At 34.7% G+C, this 21,498-nt stretch overlaps 1 protein-coding gene across 5 annotated transcripts in view; it reads right to left on the reverse strand.

Moving 5' to 3' along the window:
• The window catches only part of CNTLN (centlein), a 352,113-nt gene that overhangs the window by 17,265 nt on the left and 313,350 nt on the right, over nt 1-21,498 (reverse strand). For all 5 annotated transcript variants that reach the window (XM_061425221.1, XM_061425222.1, XM_061425223.1 and 2 more), the window contains 4 exons: nt 20,101-20,227; nt 17,329-17,466; nt 16,302-16,487; nt 677-862 (listed from right to left, as the gene is read on the reverse strand). In XM_061425221.1, coding sequence (XP_061281205.1) covers nt 677-862; nt 16,302-16,487; nt 17,329-17,466; nt 20,101-20,227 — 637 coding nt within the window. The remainder of the gene's footprint in view (nt 1-676; nt 863-16,301; nt 16,488-17,328; nt 17,467-20,100; nt 20,228-21,498) is intronic.

The raw sequence follows: 21,498 nt of genomic DNA on the forward strand, positions 1-21,498 counted from the left end.
TTAATGTATCAAATTTCAGAAACTTAACAGCAGAACAGGATTGAGTATCTTCCACAGGTTTCACAGAAGACTGTGTATGAAGTTCTGCTGTTGATGAGGTAATAAACCATCAAAAATGCAGTGCCCTCCTCAGAAGGTACAGAAATGCTACTGCAGACTTATAAGGTATATGCATATAAATTCACTCAGGCAGGATTTTACCCACTGTAAAGCAATAAATACCTTTTTAACTTGATCAACAATAATTTTAAATCTAACTAAAAAACCCAATATATTTACTACTTTTAAAAAATCTCATATAGGAGGAAAACCCCTCAAATCAATCATGATCCAGCTAACTAACTTCTTCAAATGGGCTTAATTAAAAATAATAGCTTATAAGATATATGATTAACTAAAGAATATGGAAGAGACAGGGAAAGATAACTGATCTGAATAACAAGCAAGCAGTTTTAAGGTTATATGTACTGGCTTACTTCTATATTACACAGTTAAATTTCTCTAAAGGTTTTTTGAGTTAATACTCTTGATGTATCTTTCATTGGTATATTAATAATCTTGCCTTCATGAATATTATCTTAAAGATGAAATTCTAAGAACTATAAAACAAATGAAAATATATATTTAACAATCAGTGTAAAAACTCCTATATTAATAAATATTTAAATGATCTTACCGCTTCATCTTCTGTGTCCAGTATTTCCTCTAGATCTGATCGTGAAATGTTCAGGATAGAAGCTGCCAAGGTCTGGGCTTTATGGGTTGAGGTTTTACAAGCATCCCTGTTTTTCTGCATCTTTTTAAGCTCTCTGATTTGTCGCCTAATCAAATAGACATCATTTTGTAACTCTCTGACCAAGGCCTGCAACATATTGGAAGACATATGGGCTCAGATGGAAGTAATAAATGAAGAGAAAGCAGTCATAACACAAAAAATGTGAAGATACTAGCAAATCATTTTTTATTAGGATTATTCTGATTTTATTTATATTGGAGCAAAATGGATTGCTCTTTACTTTTTGTCAGGGCACAATAAAAGCTCTCTTAAATGATCACTTAACCAACTTGCTGATTAAACAAATTGCTCCAGTCCCTCTTTCAGATTCGCCAACTGCTATCTTGGTGAATACTTGCAGCAGGCAGGTTAATTAGTATCACGCCAGAGCACAACTCTCCCACCAGTTGAGCTGATGCCAACTGTCCGATGTATTTATTCCTAAGTGTGTATATCAGTTGTAACAGGTTAGTTACATAATTGATTTAATTATTGCATAAACTAATGAAATATAATGGCAGAAAAATGTTGTTTCTATTAAAACTGAACTAGAAATCTTTGAAAGGATTTGATAAGGACAGTTGGGTAAAACTGCAATTAAATTATGTGTGGGCAAGATGACAATAAAGTATTGACAAAAATCATAAAAATCTAGGCTTACATCCACAAGAGTGTTTAATTTCTCCCTCTGAGAACGCATGCTTATGCGTGCATAAGAAAAAAGGCAGCTCTTACTCCGGGTGAACAGAGTTCTGGAGTCCGATGCTTGGCTTTGTGGGCTGAGAGCAGCTAGCTAGATGTTTGGGTAGATTTCAATCTTTTGCCAGCCTAAGCAATGTTGCAGTAAATAATGGTGCTTGTATATATATTTTGCATCCCTACAATATATTCCTGGAAGTGAATTTGCTGGACCAAAGGATGTGTTTAACTGTAATTTTGAAAGCTGTTGTTTAATTATCCCTCTATCCAAGATTGTACCAATTTATACCTACACAAAGAACATATGAAAGTACTTGTTTCTCCATACCACTGGCAAAACACCAATCGGGTTTTCAGGGTAGTTTTTTAATTTTTACCACTGTATTTTAAAGTTTCATTTCTCTTATTAAAAATGAAATTGAGCATCAGCCTTAACAAATAATTTTTTTTCTTTTGTCTTTTATCTATTTTGCAAAGAGTTGACTCATTGGAAAAGACTCTGATGCTGGGAGGGATTGGGGGCAGGAGGAGAAGGGGACGACAGAGGATGAGATGGCTGGATGGCATCACTGACTCGATGGACGTGAGTCTCAGTGAACTCCAGGAGTTGGTGATGGACAGGGAGGCCTGGCGTGCTGCGATTCATGGGGTTGCAAAGAGTCGGACACGACCGAGCGACTGATCTGATCTGATCTATTTTTCTTAGTGATTTATAGGGATTATTTGTACTTTAGGGAAATTATATGTTGAGGATTTCTAATTTTTTTCATACTTTTTCTTTTGACAGTAATTACAGTATTTTATGCAAAGGAAAAATATTTTTCAAAAAAATTTTAACATGCTAAATGAATCTATTCCCATATAACTTTTGAATTTGGTGTGATACTTTAAAAAACATTCTCCACAATTTATATATATATGTATATATATAAAAGTATATATATATATGTGTGTGTGTTTTTCAAACCATGATTTTTTTCTGCCACTTGTAAGATTTTGCAGTTATAAGTGTGTTGTCCATTTGTAATCCTCTAGAAAATTATTATATAAAATCATAGTTGTCTCACCACCACCTAGTAAATAGTCCATATCTTCCCCATTGATTTCATGCATGTTTAGATCAGGTTCTGAACTTTGTATTCTGTTCCATCTGTCTTATTGGTGAAGCTTTATAGTATATTTTAATTAGTGAGGCTTTGTCATAAATGTAATCCAATAGGGGTATCTCCTTTCAATTACCCTTTTTTTCAGATTTTTCTTGTTAATTTTTGATTGTTTGTTTTCCATATAAACTTCAGATTGAGCTTGTCTAAACATTCTTCGGAGAAGGCAATGGCACCCCACTCCAGTACCCTTGCCTGGAAAATCCATGGATGGAGGAGCCTGGTAGGCTTCAGTCCATGGGGTCACTAAGAGTTGGACACGACTGAAGCGACTTAGCAGCAGCAGCAAACATTCTTACTGGTATTTTATTTAAATCACGTTAAATTTTATTCAATCATGTTCACATTTTAGAATGTTGATTCTTCCTAATCAAAGACCATGGTAGTCCCTTCCAGTTGGTTAAGTCTTTATTTGTGTTTCTGGGGATTATTTAAAGGTTTTCTCTTTATAGATCTGTTTATTCCCGGGCCTCTTACTTTTTGTAGGGGCTGATTCTAGTACCTATTGTTGCTTGTAGACATAAAGATTGTTAATATATAAATTTGCTGAAATTTCTTATTTATTATAAGAGTTTTGCAGCTGATTCCTCTTTAGCTTCCAGAAATTAAATCATATCTGCAAATACTGATAATTTTATCTCCTATTTAAGCCTTTTTTTTGGTCATGCTCTTCAGCTTATGGAATGTGGGTTCTTAGTTTTCCAACCAGGGATTGAACCCAGGCCCTTGGCAGTGAGAGCATGGAGTCCTAACCACTGTATCATCAGGGATACAGTGAACAGCAGAACATTAAAAAATAATATACCACACTAAGTGGAGTTTATTCCACAGATGCAAGGATAATTCAATACTAAGAAAATTATTAAGAATCCTATTAATAGATTTATGATGAAAAATCATATGTTAGTTTATGTGGATGCTAAAATGGATTTAAGACAATCTGGTTTCCATTTTTGTAAGAAAATTTTATTTTATAAAATTCCATTTTATTTTCCAATTTTTATACCTCCATTTTCTTTTTTATTGAGTTGATTATTAACTTCTTTCTGAATAATATTAAATAGTAATATTGATGGACAAATTGTTCCTGATTTCAGTAGGAATCTAACTCTTAGGAAATACTATGCCAGATTTTGGGTTGAGAGCTGTATTTTAATATAACAAAAAATAAGTACTAATATAAAATATATAATGTAGTTTTACACAGTTAACTATCTACATATTTTAATTTCTTACAAAAATGGAAACCAGATTGTCTTAAATCCATTTTAGCATCCATATAAACTATCATATGATTTTTCATCATAAATCTATTAATAGGATTCTTAATAATTTTCTTAGTATTGAATTATCCTTGCATCTGTGGAATAAACTCCACTTAGCGTGGTATGTTATTTTTTGATGTTCTGCTAAACTCATTTGCTGATATTTCATCTGGAATGTCTACATTAATAAGAGATTGATTTGTTTCAATTTTGTGCAACCTTCCAAAAATATTTGGAAGGTATTTTCTCTTTCCATGTTCTTCAGTAGTTTTAATGAAATTGAATCTGTCTGCTCTTTACTGACATTGTAGCACTCGCCTGAATTTGGCATAGTATTTATTGTATGGAAAGATACCTTCTTGGCAATTTCTTTTAATTTTCCATTTGTTCTAGAGGGACTTTTGGTACATTATAATTTTCCTAAAAATTTGTACTTTTCAGAAAGTAGAATATATAAAGAAATTCTACTTTTCAACATTAATTCAGATTTTTCTTTGTGGTGTGTCACGGGTGGGAATGCCTGAAAACATACACACTCTGAGATGGAGATTTATGTGGGAGAGGGTACTTAGGAGCAATACCTACAGAGCCTCGGAGATGAGACAGCCTTTCAGAGTTGTCTCATCTTTATTTTTTCCCCTTATATATGACATGAACATTTTTCTTGGCTATTATTTTTTTGAGTCCAGAAACTTTACTAGACCACAGAACACATACAGGGTATGACATGTTAGACATGTCATGTTAGACATGACATCAAATTTTCCACGGTTCATGTTATGTTCTTGGAAGTCTTTATTTTTGAAAATTATTTTTGGATTATAGCTTCAATATTTGTTCTGTTCCATCATTTCTTTTCTTCGTTCAAGAGTCCAATTATACATATGTTGAATCTCTGTAACTCACTTCATAAATCCTTTTTTCCCCAATATTTTTTTAACTGAAGTATAGTTAGAATGAAATAGTGTACACTTTAAGTGTTTAGTTCAATGAGCTTTGATAGCTATATACTTCTATGTCATTTTTGCTATCATAAATATGTACTGAATGTTGCCAAATGATTTTTAGGGAGTATTTGACTATACTGATTTTGCTTTTTTTTTTTAGAACTGTTGAATCAAGCTTTCTTTCCTAGAATTATATCAACTTATTCATGGTGTAAATTATTTTCACACAACGCTTGATTTGATTAACTAATATGCAGTTGAGAATTTTTACATTGATGTTCATGATGAAATACTGACCTGTACTTCTGTTTTCTTACAATGTTTTGTCAGGTTTTGGTTTTAAGGTTGTGCTGGTTACATAAAATGAACTGGGACTTATTTTCTTCTCTGCCATTTTCTGAAATAATTTCTGTAAGATGGTGCTATATTTTTCCTGAAAGTTTGCTCAGTGAAACCCTCTGGATCTGGAGATAGTACATGTGTTTTTGTGTGTGAAGGCTTTAGGTTTTTTAAAAAATCCAATTTCTTTAACTAATAAAGAGCTACTCATATTTTCAATTCAATCTCCTGTTAGTTTTTGTTATGAAAGAAGTCAATTCCTAATAGTTCTGACCATTTCTCTTGGTAGTTTAGTAGGGACTCAGGGCAGTTTAGAAGCTACACTGAGTCAGTCAGAGGAAAGAGCAAAGGGTTTGGCTGATGTCCACACTCTTGTAGACAATGCTCAGCCTTGGGTCCCTAGTGTGCAGACATGGTGGGGATGGGGCCCTTCCTTCTTTTGGAGTGCATTCTGTCACACATTCAGCTTGCTGGCTTAGGCAGACCTCTCTGCCGGAAACTTGGCCACAGTAAATACCAAATATTTATACTCAGTGTTTGCTAAGGAATAAAGGAAGGTCTGGGGCTGTGTTCATTCTACAAGTTGTCTGTCTCTCAGCTTTACCCCCAAAAACCTGAAGCTATCTAAAATGTGATGCTAGTGGTGTATGATTGTGAAGCCACTATAGGACAGGTAAGAGGTACTTTTTTGAAAAGTTGTCCATTTCACCTGAATTGTCAAATTTATTGTTATAAACTCATTCATATAATTTCCTTGTTACTTATGTTTCTGTAGTGATAGCCCGTCTTTTATTCCTGATATTGGTAATTTGTATTTTTAACCATTTTCTTCTTTATTCTTGGGTTTTATATCAATGTAAAATAGATACCTGTGGGTTATTTGAGGTATATACCTAAGCTTATATTGTTTTCTAAACTGAAAGCAATTTTTCCAAGGCCGTTATTGACTACTTTCCCTTACACTGATCTGAAATGAAAAATACAAACTTTATGCTCTAAATTCCCTTAGATGGGCTTGTTTTTGTAACTCTTTCTGTTCCAATGCTCTATGGATCTATTCCTGCACTTAATCATGCCATTTTATTTATACAACTTTATACCATGTTTTGATGTTTGCTAGGAAAAATTTTCCTCTCTCCTTCCCATTCTTCTCCTTCTTCAGCCATCTTCATCCTCTTTCTTTCAGTTATATTTCTGGAACCAGTTTGTATCTTGGACAGCACTGACATATAGATCAGATATGGAATGAATTCTCACATTTAACAGTATTATTTCTTCACATTCATAAAAACAGTATATCTCTCCATTTATTTAGTTCTGTTTTATGTCATCCAGTGTTTTATAGCTCACTTTATAGGTTGCTTGCATTTCTTGAAAGGTTTATTCCTGCGTATTTAATACTTTCTTTTTATCACTATAAATACAAATTTACAAATAGTACTCTAAATATACTATTACCTGTAAAGTCTACTTTATTTTATATGCTGACTTTGTTCTGAAATTATTGCTGAATTATCTGTTTAATAGTTGGACTGGATTCTCTTGAATTTCCTAGGTCCATAAATATGTCATTGACAATCACAGTTCAGTTGTACATGTTCAGTTTATTTTGGAAAAGGAGCTGTTTTACAGTTTATGGATTTTTAAAAATTTTTATAAAAGCAATTTTAAAATTTACTTTGAGTTTTTTTGTTTTTTTCTCCTAGCATTTTGAGTTGAAAGTTAAATTTTGGCTGAATTTTGAAGGTTTTGGTATTTCATTATAGCTCACTTTGAAACAGTTCATAAACTCACTTTTTATTTTCTCCTTAACCCCAAAATCATATAGATGGGTTTGGAATTTCTAAGTGGACAGAAACATTTGGCTGATTATTTGCTAAAATCATAGTTACATTATACTCTACTCAGGGTACATTGCCTAAAAATGATTTTTGCTTTTTTGAACTTGAACTTTGTAGATTTAGATGTTAAGTAATTTCTGTGAATGTTCCACATGGGTTTGAAAAGAAAAGAGCCTTGCTTACATTTTCTCTATTTGGATTGTTTATTTCTGAGTATAATACAGATTAAATACACTAGAAAACAGTAAATACCTTTGTGGATTTGTGGATTCTTTGATTTCCATTTGTAGTTTCACCAAATTTTGCTTAATGTTGCCAGGTACATAAAAATTCATGAATTTTATATCTTCTTTGCAAATTATGCATTTTTATCAATATGAAATTGCTTGCTTTACCCTTATTAATTTTTTTCCCTTAATTTGTCTCCAAATAATATTGCTGTATCTTCTTTTCTTTTAGCATTTAGCTGGAATATATTCAATTGTGTGCTGGTAATCAAGCTCTTGCAGGGGATGGGTATGATTTGTAATGTCTGCCAATTTCTATGGTGTTAGGTACTTACACATGATTGATTTCAAACAAATAACATGAATGAGATGCTGGGAAGAGATAAGCAAAATTGATTCTCCCAGGCTAACTGCAGGATATCATAATTTTATTCTTAATTTTTTTTTTGGCTTTTGGTATCATGTTTTAGGTGCATCTTTTTCAGAATCTCATAGTCTCTGTTTTTTTTTTTTTTTTTTTAAATACATTTCAACTTCATTATATATACTATGACTATTGGTATGTTTGGATCATCCTTATCCTTTTTATTTACCATGCTTCTTATTAACTGTTCCTCTCCTTTGTTCTATCTTTCCTTCCTCTCTTCCTCGCATTCTTCTTCCTGGTTTGTATTGAATTGATGGAGATTTTAAATTTTTTAAATTTCCTCTAATTCTTTGAAAATTAAATGCTTGACTCCTATTCTTGTGGTCAACTTTAAAAACTCCTGAACATATATTTAAAATTATTTAAGTAAACTTGATTAATTTAATATAATAAAATCAATATTATATTCTGAATCAATATCTAGAGTTTCTCATCCTCTGTATGTTCCACCAGAACAAAAAAGAAACATCCCTTACAATCACCCCCTCACAACTTCTGGTACTATAATCACTAACATCAAGCTATTTAGATTTAATTGTAGGAGTCTTTGTTTTCCATTGTTTCTTATGTTCTAAAGATTGACAAGAGTCCCATCTGGGCAGAAAGACCTGAAGAAGTGAAGAGGTAAGCTATTTTATCAATAATATACAGAGGAAAGAGCAAAGACTTTGAAGAAAAAAAACATGGCTTGCAGTATTCAAAGAACAGCAAGAAAGTCAGTATGGTTAAAGAGGGATAAATGAGGTGACATGTAGTAAAAAGTCTTAGAAGTAGCAACAAGACTAATCATGGAAGCCTCATAGCAATGTTGCCATTAGCTGGCTGAAAGCAACATGGGTATATTTGGGGAAAATGTCTGTATTATTAAAAAATGTCATTTTGCTGAAATATACTTCATGATGCTCAAATATTCTTCCTCCCTTCCAAACTATACCTTTCAGATACATAGTAGAGTCTCACTGCACTAAGTTCATTGAAATTTTACTTCCCCCGCTTATATCCAGGTTAAGATTTTGTTTTCTTATGATCACACTTGCCTTTTGTTTCTATGCTGGTGCTCTGCCTGTTTTCAGCTCTGGGTGTTACTTCCATCTGGATTGTATTTTTACTTCCCTTCCATCCATTGCAAAATTGCTTTCTCTTACCAGTTTAAAATCTGCTCAGCTCTTCTCTAAGCACTTCCAAATTGTGCAAAAGTCTTTAAATACTCCAATGTTAAAAACATTAGAAGCTTAAAAATGTTTTACTCTATTTGCATCAGTTGAACAATGGTCCTTGGCTATCACTGGTCAAGGTAAGTAAAAACACTGTACCATACAAAATAAGCATTCAACAAATATTAAATGAATTTATAAAAGTTTATGTCAGCCTCCTTAAACTTCTTGAAATATCATGAGCTAGGAATTATCTCAATATTTGATCATATTTTCAAAATAAGAGTACTTTCTTGGATGTATATCCCAACTTAAAGTCACTATATTTTTCAATATTTCAATATGATTTATTGTAAGCAGTCAGCAATAGTGTTAGAGTGAAACAAGTTATTCCATTCCAGTCTTATTAGATCTAGCTTTCCAGTCTTTATTAAGGAGTCTTGATCTGTGTTAGCTAACTATAAAAATTTTTGAGTTTCATTGAATCATAATGAAGTGATTAGATTTTCAGTAGGATTTTAGATTACTGTGATGAAGGTTATAATTGGCTCTTCAAGCACCATGGAGTCACCCCTACAATCATAGTTTCTTGGAGAAATGTCTTTTCTAACAGCTTAAATCGTTTTTATTAAGATATGACTTACATATTTTAAATTTCACTCAATGTATTTTTATTAAAAGCTTTTCTTCAAAAATGCTATAATTTACCCTTTTAATATAATGATAGGACTGAAAGAGTTAATTCAAACTGGATTTTAAATATCATAATTGAGAAGTCACATCACCAAAGTGGTACCAGCCTCCATCCCCCCACAAATATCAATAATTAGACATTCACAAACTAAAATAGCTCTGGAAGGGCTCAGGAGTCCACTTAAGAAATTTCAGCAACACCATGAAGCAAAAAAAGAGAGAATAACTCCATACAAAGAAAAGGAAGGACAGCTTCATTGTGCCTGCATCATCCCATCCCCCAGGGCAGCACTGCTCAGGGCCAGTGGAGAACTCCAGGGTTCAAGGGGCTCCCTCACTGGGAAAGGAAGAATGAGGTGAGCAACCAACTTCCCCAGTTTTTCACATCACAGCATGAAAGATCACTTCAGCTTCACCCTACCCCGAGACTGACAAAGTCAAGACATATAGGGACAGGCTGGAAAAATAAAGAACAGCCGGGGGTTCCCAATATCAGCTACACAGCAGGGGCAGCTGTGGTTCACGGTAACCAACTCTGTGTAGGATCCCAACAGATTTCACCACTGAAGAAACCAATGCCTAGGATGGCTGTCACGGACCCCCTGCAGATTTCACCACTGTACTTCCCCCCACAGGTTTCCACTGTCACAAATGCCACCTGACAGTCCCTCCCTGACCCTAACTGGACCCTGCAATCTGCACTGGAAGCCAGCTTAGCCTTTGCATTGCACAAGTGCAAGATGCCAGCCTACACCCCTGCAGTGACAGATGTGCATGCGTTTGGAGCTAACCTCTTCAACTGAGGACCTCTTGCCAACGGTCTGCCACTGGCCTCTAATGATCTGCGAGTGCCTGTGGTGAGACTCTATGGCCACAGGACTGTATGTCAACCGCCAAGGCCCCCACGGCTGTGTGTGGGCCCAGACCTGACCCTGTCTCCTCTCTCTGGCTTGCACTGCTGGGTTTAGCTGCAGTGAGCCCCTCCACCTGAGCACCTGTACACCAACACCCAACTCCTGTCACTGGCCTCCACTGTCATGTGGGACCATTAAGCAAAAACAAACAAACAAACAAAACTCAAAAAAATCTAACTTTGTAATTCAATGAATTAGAAAAAGAACAAAGTAAACCCAAAGTTAGTAGAGGAAGGAAATAACAAAGAGCAGAGTGGAAATAAATAGAGACAAAAAGAGAACAGAAAAGATCAGTGAAACTAAGAACTAGTTTTTAAGAGACAAACTAAATTTCTACCTACATTTGGAGCTAACCTCTTCAACTGAGGACGTCTTGCCAATGGTCTGCCTCTGGCCTCTAATGATCTAAATTCTATCTAAATTTCTATCTACATGGATAAATTTCTACCTACATTTACCAAGAAAAAGAGAGTACTCAAATTAAGAAAATTAGTATAGAGAGGTGGGATGGGGAGGAAGATGGGAGGAAGGCTCAAAAGGGAGGGGATATATGTATACCTATGGCTGATTCATGTTGAGGTTTGATAGAAAACAACAAAATTCTGTAAAGTAACTATCATTCCATTAAAACAAATAAATTTTAAAAAAGAAAATTAGAAACGAAAGAGAAGATATTACAACTGACATTACAGAAATACAAAGAATCATAAGAGGATACTATGAACAATTATATGCCAACAAATTGGACAACCTAGAAGAAATGGATAAATTCCTAGAATATACAATCTACCAAGACTGAATCACAAAGTAACAGAAAAACTGAACAGATCAATGAGTAAGGAGATTGAATCAGCAATCAAACACTTTCCAATAAAGAAAAGCCCATGACCTGATGGCTTCACTGGTGAATTCTACCTAAAACAAAATAATGTCAATTCTTCTAAAGCTCTTCCAAAGAATGTAAAAGGAAAGACCACTTTCAAACTCATTTTAAGAGGTCAGCATTAACCTGATACCAAAGACAGATAAGGACAGTACAAGAAAAGAAACCCATAGGCCAATACCCCTGATGAATATAGATGTAAAACCTCTGAACAAAATACTAACAAACTGAATTTAACAACACATTAAAAGGACCACACACCATGGTCAAGTGGGATTTATCCCTGGAATGCAAGAATAAGTCAACATACACAAATCAATAAATGTAATATACTACATTAAAAGAATGAAGATAAAAATCATACAATCATTTCAATAAATGCAAAAAAAGTACTGGACAAAATTTAACATTCTTTCATGATAAACTCCCCACAAACTGAGTATAGAAGGAACACATTGTACATAACAAAAGCCATATAATACAAAACCAAACTAACATCACACTCAACAATGAAAAGCTGAAAGCTTTCCATCCAAGATCAGAAACAAGAGAAAGGTGACCATCCTCACCACTTCTCTTCAGCACAGAACTGGAAGTCCTAGCTGGAGCAATTAGGCAGTAAAAAGAAATAAAAAGCATCCAAATCAGAAAGAAAGAAGTAGCACTGTCTCTTTTTTCTCATGACATGATCTTTTATGTAGGATGTAGAAAGTCCTAACAACTCCATCCAAAAAAGCTGTTAAAATTAATCAACAAATTCAGTAAAGTTGTAGGATACAAAGTCACAGATAAAAATTAATTTGTTGTGTCGCTATACACTAACAATAAAACATGTGAAAAAGGAATAAAACTATCCCACTTACAGTAGCACCCAACGACATAATTTTAGGCATAAATTTAACTAAGGAAGTGAAAGATCTATACTCCCAAAACTCTAAGACACTGATGAAAGAAACTAAAGAATACATAAATAAATGAAATGATATCCTGCACTTATTGATTCAAAGAGTGGATATTCTTAAAATGTTCACTCTACCTAAAGACATCGAGAGGTTCAATAAGACCTCTATCAAAGTTCCAATGCCATTTTTTTTTTCAGAAAAATAGAAAAAAAATCCCCTAAATTTGGATTAACTACAAAAGACTGACTAGCCAAAGCAATCTAAGGAAAGCGCAAAGCTGGAGGCATCATACTTCCTAACTTTAAAGTATATATAAAACTCATACAACTTGATCAGAGAAGGCAATGGCAACCCACTCCAGTACTCTTGCCTGGAAAATCCCATGGACGGAGGAGCCTGGTAGGCTGCAGTCCATGGGGTCGATATGAGTTGGTCACGACTGAGTGACTTCACTTTCACTTTTCACTTTCCTGCATTGGAGAAGGAAATGGCAATACGCTTCAGTGTTCTTGCCTGGAGAATCCCAGGGATGGGGAGGCCTGGTGAGCTTCCGTCTATGGGGTCGCACAGAATCAGACACAACTGAAGCGACTTAGCAGCAGCAGCAGCAGTAGTAGCATACAACTTGATAACAAACCCAAAACATCCAGTGTAGAATTGGAAATAGAATCTGAACAAATACTTTTCCAAAGAACACAAACAATGGCCAGCAAGTTCATGAGAAGGTGCTCAACCTTACTGATCATCAGAGAAATGCAAATCAAAACCACAAGGTATCGGCTCACACCTGTTGGAATGGCTATTATCAAATAGATAAGAGAGAACAAATGCTGGCAAGATGTTGGGAAAAGGGAAACACTGTACACTGTGGGTGAGACTGTAAATTGGTACAGCCACTACAGAAAACAGTGTAGAGGTTCCTCGGAAAATTAAAAATAACCACTACCAGCAATCCAACTTCTGAGTACATATTGAGAGGAAACAAAAACAGAACCTCAAAGAGATACACGCGCTCTCATGGTCACTGCAGCATTATTTGCACTAATCAACACATGGAAACAACTTGTGTCCATCAATATATTAATGAGTAAGAAAATGTAGTAAATATGTATGTGTGATTAAACACACACACAATGGAATATGATGACTCAGCCATAAAAAAGGAAATCCAGACATTTCTGACAACATGGATAGCCCAAGAGTACTATGCTAAGTGAAATAAACCAGACAGAACAATACAAATACTGGATGATATTGCTTATATATATGGAATTTTAAGACGGAAAACTCAGAAACAGAGAGTAGAAAAGTGGTTGCCAGGGGCTGAGGGGAGGAGGAAATGAGATCTTGGTCAAATGGTACAAACTTCGAATCATAAGAAGAATAAGTTCCAGGGATTTAATGTATAACATAGTGATTATAGTTAACAATACTCAACTGTATACTTGGAATTTGCCATGACTAGATTTTATATGTCCTTCCCATAACAATAACTACAAAATGGCAATTATGTAAGGTTAAGGATGTGTTAACTAACCTATTGTAGTAAACTTTTCATAATACATACATGTATCAAGTCATCATATTGTATATCTTAATCTTATAAAATATGTCATATCTAATAAAGTTGAAAAATCATAATAAGAGTAGATCAGTACCAAAGTGTTAGCAACTGTACACATTAAAAATAAAATTATAATGCTTTAAAAATATTCTTACTAAAGAATCAAGAAATTTATATGCCCTAATCATCTTACTAAATCTTAACAAGCAAGTACATATTGATAATTAAATGATTTAAGCTTCTGCATAAATGTTGTTCTTTGGCTGGTATTTATTTATCAGCTAACAAAAGCCACTGAGAAGATGGAACTGACCATATGATTCTCACATACAAGCACGTTAACAAGCCCATTATCAGGCCTCAGTCAAACTGAGCAAATACTTCTAGAAATTTCCCTTGTGTGTTTTATTCAGTTATTAGGAGAATTCAAAGCTTCAACTCTGCCACATACATCCAACCCAGATGCTCAAAGCACTTGATTTTACTCCAGGGTAAAATTCCATATTCAAGACTAGATCTAGAACAGATGGCCACCCCACCTCTGCTATAATCTAGTTGTGCCCTATGCATAAATGAAAAAAAAAAAAAACTAAAAGGAACACAGATTCCACAGCAGGGCCAGAACAAACATTATTACTATTAATACTACTAATAATAGTAATACTGTGTATTTTGTGTACCTGTTACCCTATTAAGTTCTGCACAGAATGAGTCCCATTGATCATAATGTTCCATGTAGGAACTATGTACATTCTCTGACTATGCTCAACATTCTTTAAGTATGCTCATTAGGAGCGTGCATAGCTCTTGCCTTCACAGAGGTTTCAATCTGAGCAGTGATTACGTGCCCAGTACTATTCCTGAAGCAGATATAAAGTCAGTTTCTCAAGAATTTAGCGAGCTCTATTATGTGCCAGTTGTTTTTGTTGTTTTGTTGCTAAGTCGTGTCTGACTCTTCGTGACCCAGTGAACTGTGGCCCAACAGGCCCTAGTCCTGTTTCCATGGGATTTCCCAGGGAAGAATACTGGAGGGGGTTGCCATTTCCTTCTCCAGGGGATCATCCCAACTCAGGGGTCAAATTCGCATCTCCAACAAAGGAGACAGCATAATGGCAACAGACTTGTTTGCTAGCTACAAGGCAGAATAAAGGCACTAAATAGGAGTGTAAACAACTCATGCTGCTGCTGCTGCTAAGTCACTTCAGTCGGGTCAGACTACGTGTGATCCCATAGACGGCAGCCCACCAGGCTCCCCGTCCCTGGGATTCTCCTGGCAAGAACACTGGAGTGGGTTGCCATTTCCATCTCCAATGCATGAAAGTGAAAAGTGAAAGTGAAGTCGCTCAGTCGTGTCCGACCCTCAGTGACCCCATGGACTGCAGCCTACCAGGCTCTTCCGTCCTCGGGATTTTCCAGGCAGGAGTACTGGAGTGCGGTGCCATCGCCTTCTCCGAAACAACTCATAGTGGCATTAAAAAGAGAGGAGCAATCCCCAGGTTCCCAGGCCTCAGTGCCTTGTTATCTCTGAAACCAAACTGTTCCGCCTACATTTTCCCAGAATAGTTAAGGGAGGAATACTGGCTGACCACGTGGGGGCAGAAGTACAGACCAGAGGTCTAAACACTCCTTATAAAGACTTTGAAACAAAACCTGGTATTCTCCCTTCCCCCACCACCCTTAGCTTTGGTGGTTCCTTGTACTGCTGCTGCTGCTAAGTTGCTTCAGTCGTGTCCGACTCTGTGCAACCCCATAGACGGCAGCCCACCAGGCTCCCCGTCCCTGGGATTCTCCAGGCAAGAACACTGGAGTGGGTTGCCATTTCCTTCTCCAATGCATGAAAGTGAAAAGTGAAAGGGAAGTCGCTCAGCCCTGTCCGACTCTTAGCGACCCCATGGACTGCAGCCAACCAGGCTCCTCTGTCCATGGGATTTTCCAGGCAAAAGTACTGGAGTAGGGTGCCAGTTCCTTGTACAGCCAATGCCTAAGTCTTTCTGGGATTATTCAGTGGTCAGATAATTTCTAGATGGTACACCCTTTGTAGATACTCTAGTTTGTCTTCATTTTGTCCTGCCAGATCATTTACCATTCCTTTACCCATTCCATGCCTGATAAGTTATGGGGCCCAGGTGCAATGTCTCTTAACGTCAATGATCATGGATCAAGCTTCTGGTTGTTCTTGCTTGTGTGATTTTTAAAAGGAAGTGGAATGGAAATAACTCAATTTTTTGGTCTTAAAACCTGTCTTGCTTATGTGATTACCACAATTCCATAACTAAATTGACACTGGAAAAAGAATATTAAAAACATAGTGGACATTTTTAAACTCAAGCTATGAAAATGAATCTTTCATAGAGAAAATTTGAATAGTGTGGTGGGTAGGGTATGGGAAGATGCTTTGTGGTTTGGGAAAGAAAGCAGAAAGGAACTTCAAGAACACCCCAGATCATCTGAAATAGGCCACTGCCCACTGTGCCTGAATTAAAGCACCAGTTAGTAAAGAATTCAAACCTTCACAAATATGGTGAACTCTTCTACTTTCTCACTGGCTAGTAGCAATTTCTTCTGTGCACCTTCTAGGGCCTGCTCACTTTGCATTGCTAATCCTTGAAGATGCTTAGATGCTGCTGTTTCAATCTCTGCCATGGCAGATTCAGTCTCATTTATTTTTGACAGGAGGAAAGTAAGCTTGACATCCTGCAAAACACCAGTAATCATAGAATAAAAATATATTTTTTAAACAGATTTGGAAGTTAGAGATGTAAGATAAAGAAAGGGTTTCATTACTCTCTTTATATCTTGTATTTATTTTCATTTGAGTAAAACTTTATTTTCAATGACTATCTTGAGCACATATTATCACATATTTATCATCAAAATCAATTTATTCTTTTAAAAATTATAAATCATTAAAGACATGGAAGGTATTTTGGACTAAAAGATTTCATATATCAAATGGAAGTATTTAATTAGTTTATAAGTTTGCTACTAAGTCACTTCAGTCGTGTCTGACTCTGTGCGACCCCATAGACGGCAGCCCACCAGGCTTCCCCATCCCTGGGATTCTCCAGGCAAGAACACTGTAGTGGGTTGCCATTCCCTTCTCCAATGCATGAAAGTGAAAAGTGAAAGTGAAGTCACTCAGTCGTGTCCGACTCTTAGCAACCCGATGGACTGAAGCCTACCAGGCTCCTCCATCCATGGGATTTTCCAGGCAAGAGTAGTGGAGTGGGGTGCCATTGCCTTCTCCAGATTAAAAGTTTAGGTGGACCTAAAACTTTATATCTACTTATATAAATACCAGTTCTTAACAACAGTTTTCATTTATTATAAATCATCAAGATAAACAAAATCTGTTTCTCTAATACAGCATTACCTTTAATAATAAACAAATTCTTAGTGTTTATGTAGAGATATAAATGTTCTTTGCAGTTATCTGAAACTTTTAAGTAACTCATAGTTTTGGGGAGAAATAGAAATAAAAATAAAAAAGAGATTGTTACAGTCCACCTCTAAACTAAAATGTCCTAAACCATACCTTTTTTTCTAACTCCTCTTTAGTTTGCTGATACATCTCTTCATACTGAGACTTCTCTTTAACAGCAACGTTAAGTCTTTGCTTTAGTGAATCAATTGATACTTTCTTGTTGGAACACTCCTCAGTTAATGTCTTCACCTACAATAAATGCACAAAGGTGGAGATGTATGGGGAGAGTAACATGGAAACTTACATTACCATATGTAAAATAGATAGCCAATGGGAATTTGCTGTATGTCTCAGAAAACTCAAACAGGGGCTCTGTATCAACCTAGAGGGGTGGGAGGGGGAGGAAGATGGGAGGTAGGTTCAAAAGGGAGGGGATATATATATGTATACCTATGGCTGATTCATGTTAAGGTTTTTGACAGAAAACAACAGAATTCTGTAAAGCAATTATCCTTCAATTAAAAAATAAATAAAAAATTTTAAAAAGCACAAAGGTAAATATTATTGGTAAAGGCAGTCAAGTTCTACACTGTATTTGTTTTAACAGAAACTAAATGAATGCATGAATAAGTCATTTCATTTATTTTCTCATAAATGATATCAAATTCAAGTATAAGATTTGTGTAACTCATACAGCACTTCGAGTACTAACTAACCATACTGAAATCAGTAGTGAGTGAGACTAACAATACATAAGTCAATAACAGCACCCAAAACTGCGCAAAAAGCATGAATATTGCTATGTGTAGACTTCTACCTAATAATACAAGATTATTTTTAATTACGTTTCCTTTAATTACTAACCTGAACTTTCTCAAGCAAGAGATGGTTGGTTTTGATTCTTTAATAAGCCAAGTCATAGAAAACTTCAATTTGTATTCTCCAATATAACATGTACTTTTTAGGATAAAATTAAATAAGTAATACAACATATTTATTGTGCATTTCAAAGTATAGCAGAAGACTCCAAAGGAGACATACCAATAGCTAATAAATATATGAAAAGATTCTCAACATGACTCATTATTAGAGAAATGTAAATCAAAACTACAATGAGATATCACCTCACACTGGTCAGAATGGCCATCATCAAAAACTTCAGAAACAGTAAGTGCTGGAGAGGGTTTGGAGAAAAGGGAACACTCTTTCACTGTCGTTGGGAATATAAATTGATACAGTCACTATGGAAGATAGTATGGAGATTCCTTAAAAGACTAGGAATAAACTACCATATGACCCAGCAATACCACTTCTAGGCGCACACACTGAGGAAACCAAAACTGAAAAAGATCCATATACCTCAGTGTTTACTGCAGCACTATTTACAATAGCTAGGATATGGAAGCAACCTAGATGTCCATTCACAGATGAACAGATAAAGAAGCTGTGGTAATATATGCAATGGAATACTACTCAGCCATAAAAAGAAATGCATTTGAGTCAGTTATAATAAGGTGGATGAACCTAAAGCCCATTATACAGAGTGAAGTTAAGTGAGAAATAGAAAAATAAATAGTATATTAACATATATACATGGAATCTAGAAAGATGGTACTGATGAACCTATTTGCAGGGCAGCAATGGAGATGCAGACATGGAGGACAGACTTACGGACATGGGCCAGGAGGAGAAAGGAGAGAGTGGGATGAATGGAGAGAGTTGCATGGAAGCATATACACCACCATATGTAAAACAGATAGCTAGTGGAAATTTGCTGTATGACTCAGGGAACTCAAACTGGGGCTCTGTAACAACCTAGAGGGGCGGGAAAGCGTGGGAGCTGGGAGGAAGGTTCAAAAGGGAGTAGACATATGTACACCTATGGCTAATTCACGTTGAGGCATGGCAGAAACCAAACCAATATTGTAAAGCAATTATCCTTTAATTAAAAATAAATATATGTTTAAAAAAATGCTAAAAAACAGAAGAAAACATTTTTTCAGTTTAATACTATTAAAGATAAATGAATTCTTATACAAACATTGTATACTTCAAATGATTATTGAAGTTAAAATGAACAAAATTTAAAAGACAGCATTGAAAAAAACCTATATGAAGTAATTATAATTTGTGTGGGTATGTGGAGGAGAAAGATAAAGAAAATCTATATACATGTTCTTGCTCATGTAAAATTTTCTCTCTTCCATTTGAGTATTACTTACATTTTTTTATCTCCAACAAGGAAAATAAGGGAGATGTTCTCTCTGGAGTGGATGACATTTTGTGAATGCCAAAGCACAAGCTGCTTTATGATTTGTGTAAATAGCAGCTTTTAAAATTTTTTAAACAAAAAATATCTCTTAGTCAGCAAACTGCTGATTTTACTTTGGGGTCAGATAGTGTACAACTATTTTAAATATGACTCTTTTCTTAAGTACACTGAATTAAATGTGTACAAGGAAATACTTTAAAACAATTGTGGTGAGTACACTTTTTGAAGAACTGATAGTTATTAGCATATTTTTTCATTTAAAACACATGCTTAATTCTATCATTATAAATAGTAGTTTTAAAGAAAATGCTGAATATAATAGAATTTTGAATCTCAAAAATATTACAAATTTTTAAAAATTAAACTGAACTTCTCATGGTATATGTACAATATAAAACGAATGAATGGCTATAATATGTGTAGGATTTTGTCTTGAATTTTAAAACAAAAAATGTACTTTCAGAACAAATGATGTAATTATGTAACAACACAGGTATATTTTATGAATATTTATTATACATTTTGTTAAGATTGAATATTGAATTTAAGAAAGTAAATACAAAGGGAAGTGATCTGTTTTTTTTAGTGTCAGTGAACATAAAAATTGATACCTTTTTTTCAAGATTTTCTAGCATTTCATTAATACTCTCATTACTTTCCAAATTTACTTTCTGTCGAAATTTCAAGTCCTCTATCAAATGTCTTTTCATGGTTATATCTCTCTCCATTCGAGACATCCTTGAAAGGGAAAAAAAGGCATCTTATCAAGAGTGATAGAAAATATTTCAATAGTGATAATATCTTACATATTACCCATATTATATCTACCGTAAATTTTTAAATGCTATCTGATTAATTGCAAATTAATAAAATATTTGCTTGGGATAAAATATTGCTGTTAGTATTTTGAGTAAAATATTAAAATCTATAATCCAGCTGTGACTTGGTAAATTCAGTATTTTATATAAACATATGCATTAAAAAAAAGAACTGAGAAAGCTTAATAAAATTTTTTGAAAACTTAAAATTATATTTATATTCCACTCATGCTTCCAAGAAAAATACAAGTAATATTTAGAGATTATCAAAATCATAACACTGATTGTTTCTGATAAGAAACAATTCTATACTTTAATAAAAAAGTATAAAATTTGATAATATCATAAAGACACTGAAGTGATTTATATCATATAAAGACATATCAGTGATTGAACTGACATATCAGTTTAGCTTAAGGTGATAATGCTAAGTATAAAATGATAAATGTAATAACCACTATTACTAGAACAACAATAACTAGCATTTAATGAATGTTTACTATGTACCAGTCACTGTTATAAGTGCTTTACATGTATTTCAATTCTAAGAACTTTATGAGTTAATTCTATTAACTTGAGATCCAGAGCTGGCAGGTAAAGAAGACAGGATTCAAAGAATGTTATCTAAAGTCCTCAATGGTAAACAGTAAGAAAGACTAACTCAATCTATCAACAAGCTTCAAGACATTCTGCTTAAAAAAAATTAAACAATTTTCTTATCTAACAGTTTTATCTACTAAAGTCAAAGTGAAAAGGAATTTGCTCAGTCATGTCTGACTCTTTGGGACCCCAGGGACTGTAGCCCAACCAGGCTCCTCTGTCCATGGGGATTTTCCAAGCAAGAATACTGGAGTGGGTTGCCATTTCCTTTTCCAAGGGATCTTCCCAACCCAAGGAATGAACCCGGGTCCCACACTGCAGGAAGATGCTTTACCATTTGAGCCACCAGGGAAATTCCTTATCTACTAAGGTCACTTTTAAGTAAGTGATCTCTAATTATGAATGACTAGACTTCTTTCAAAACACATCACTTCTAAGCTCTAGATATCCATAAAAGATACAGAAAGTAAACAATTTTGATTCTGTGAGATAGAACATTTTAAACTCCTTTTTTAGTATAAATACACAAAGTATAATATTTCATAATTCTTCAGTTGTTTTAAATACAAACAAAACTCTTCATCTTTGCTT

This window comes from Bos javanicus, chromosome 8 (genome assembly GCF_032452875.1).
Source record: "Bos javanicus breed banteng chromosome 8, ARS-OSU_banteng_1.0, whole genome shotgun sequence".
Lineage (NCBI taxonomy): Eukaryota > Metazoa > Chordata > Mammalia > Artiodactyla > Bovidae > Bos > Bos javanicus.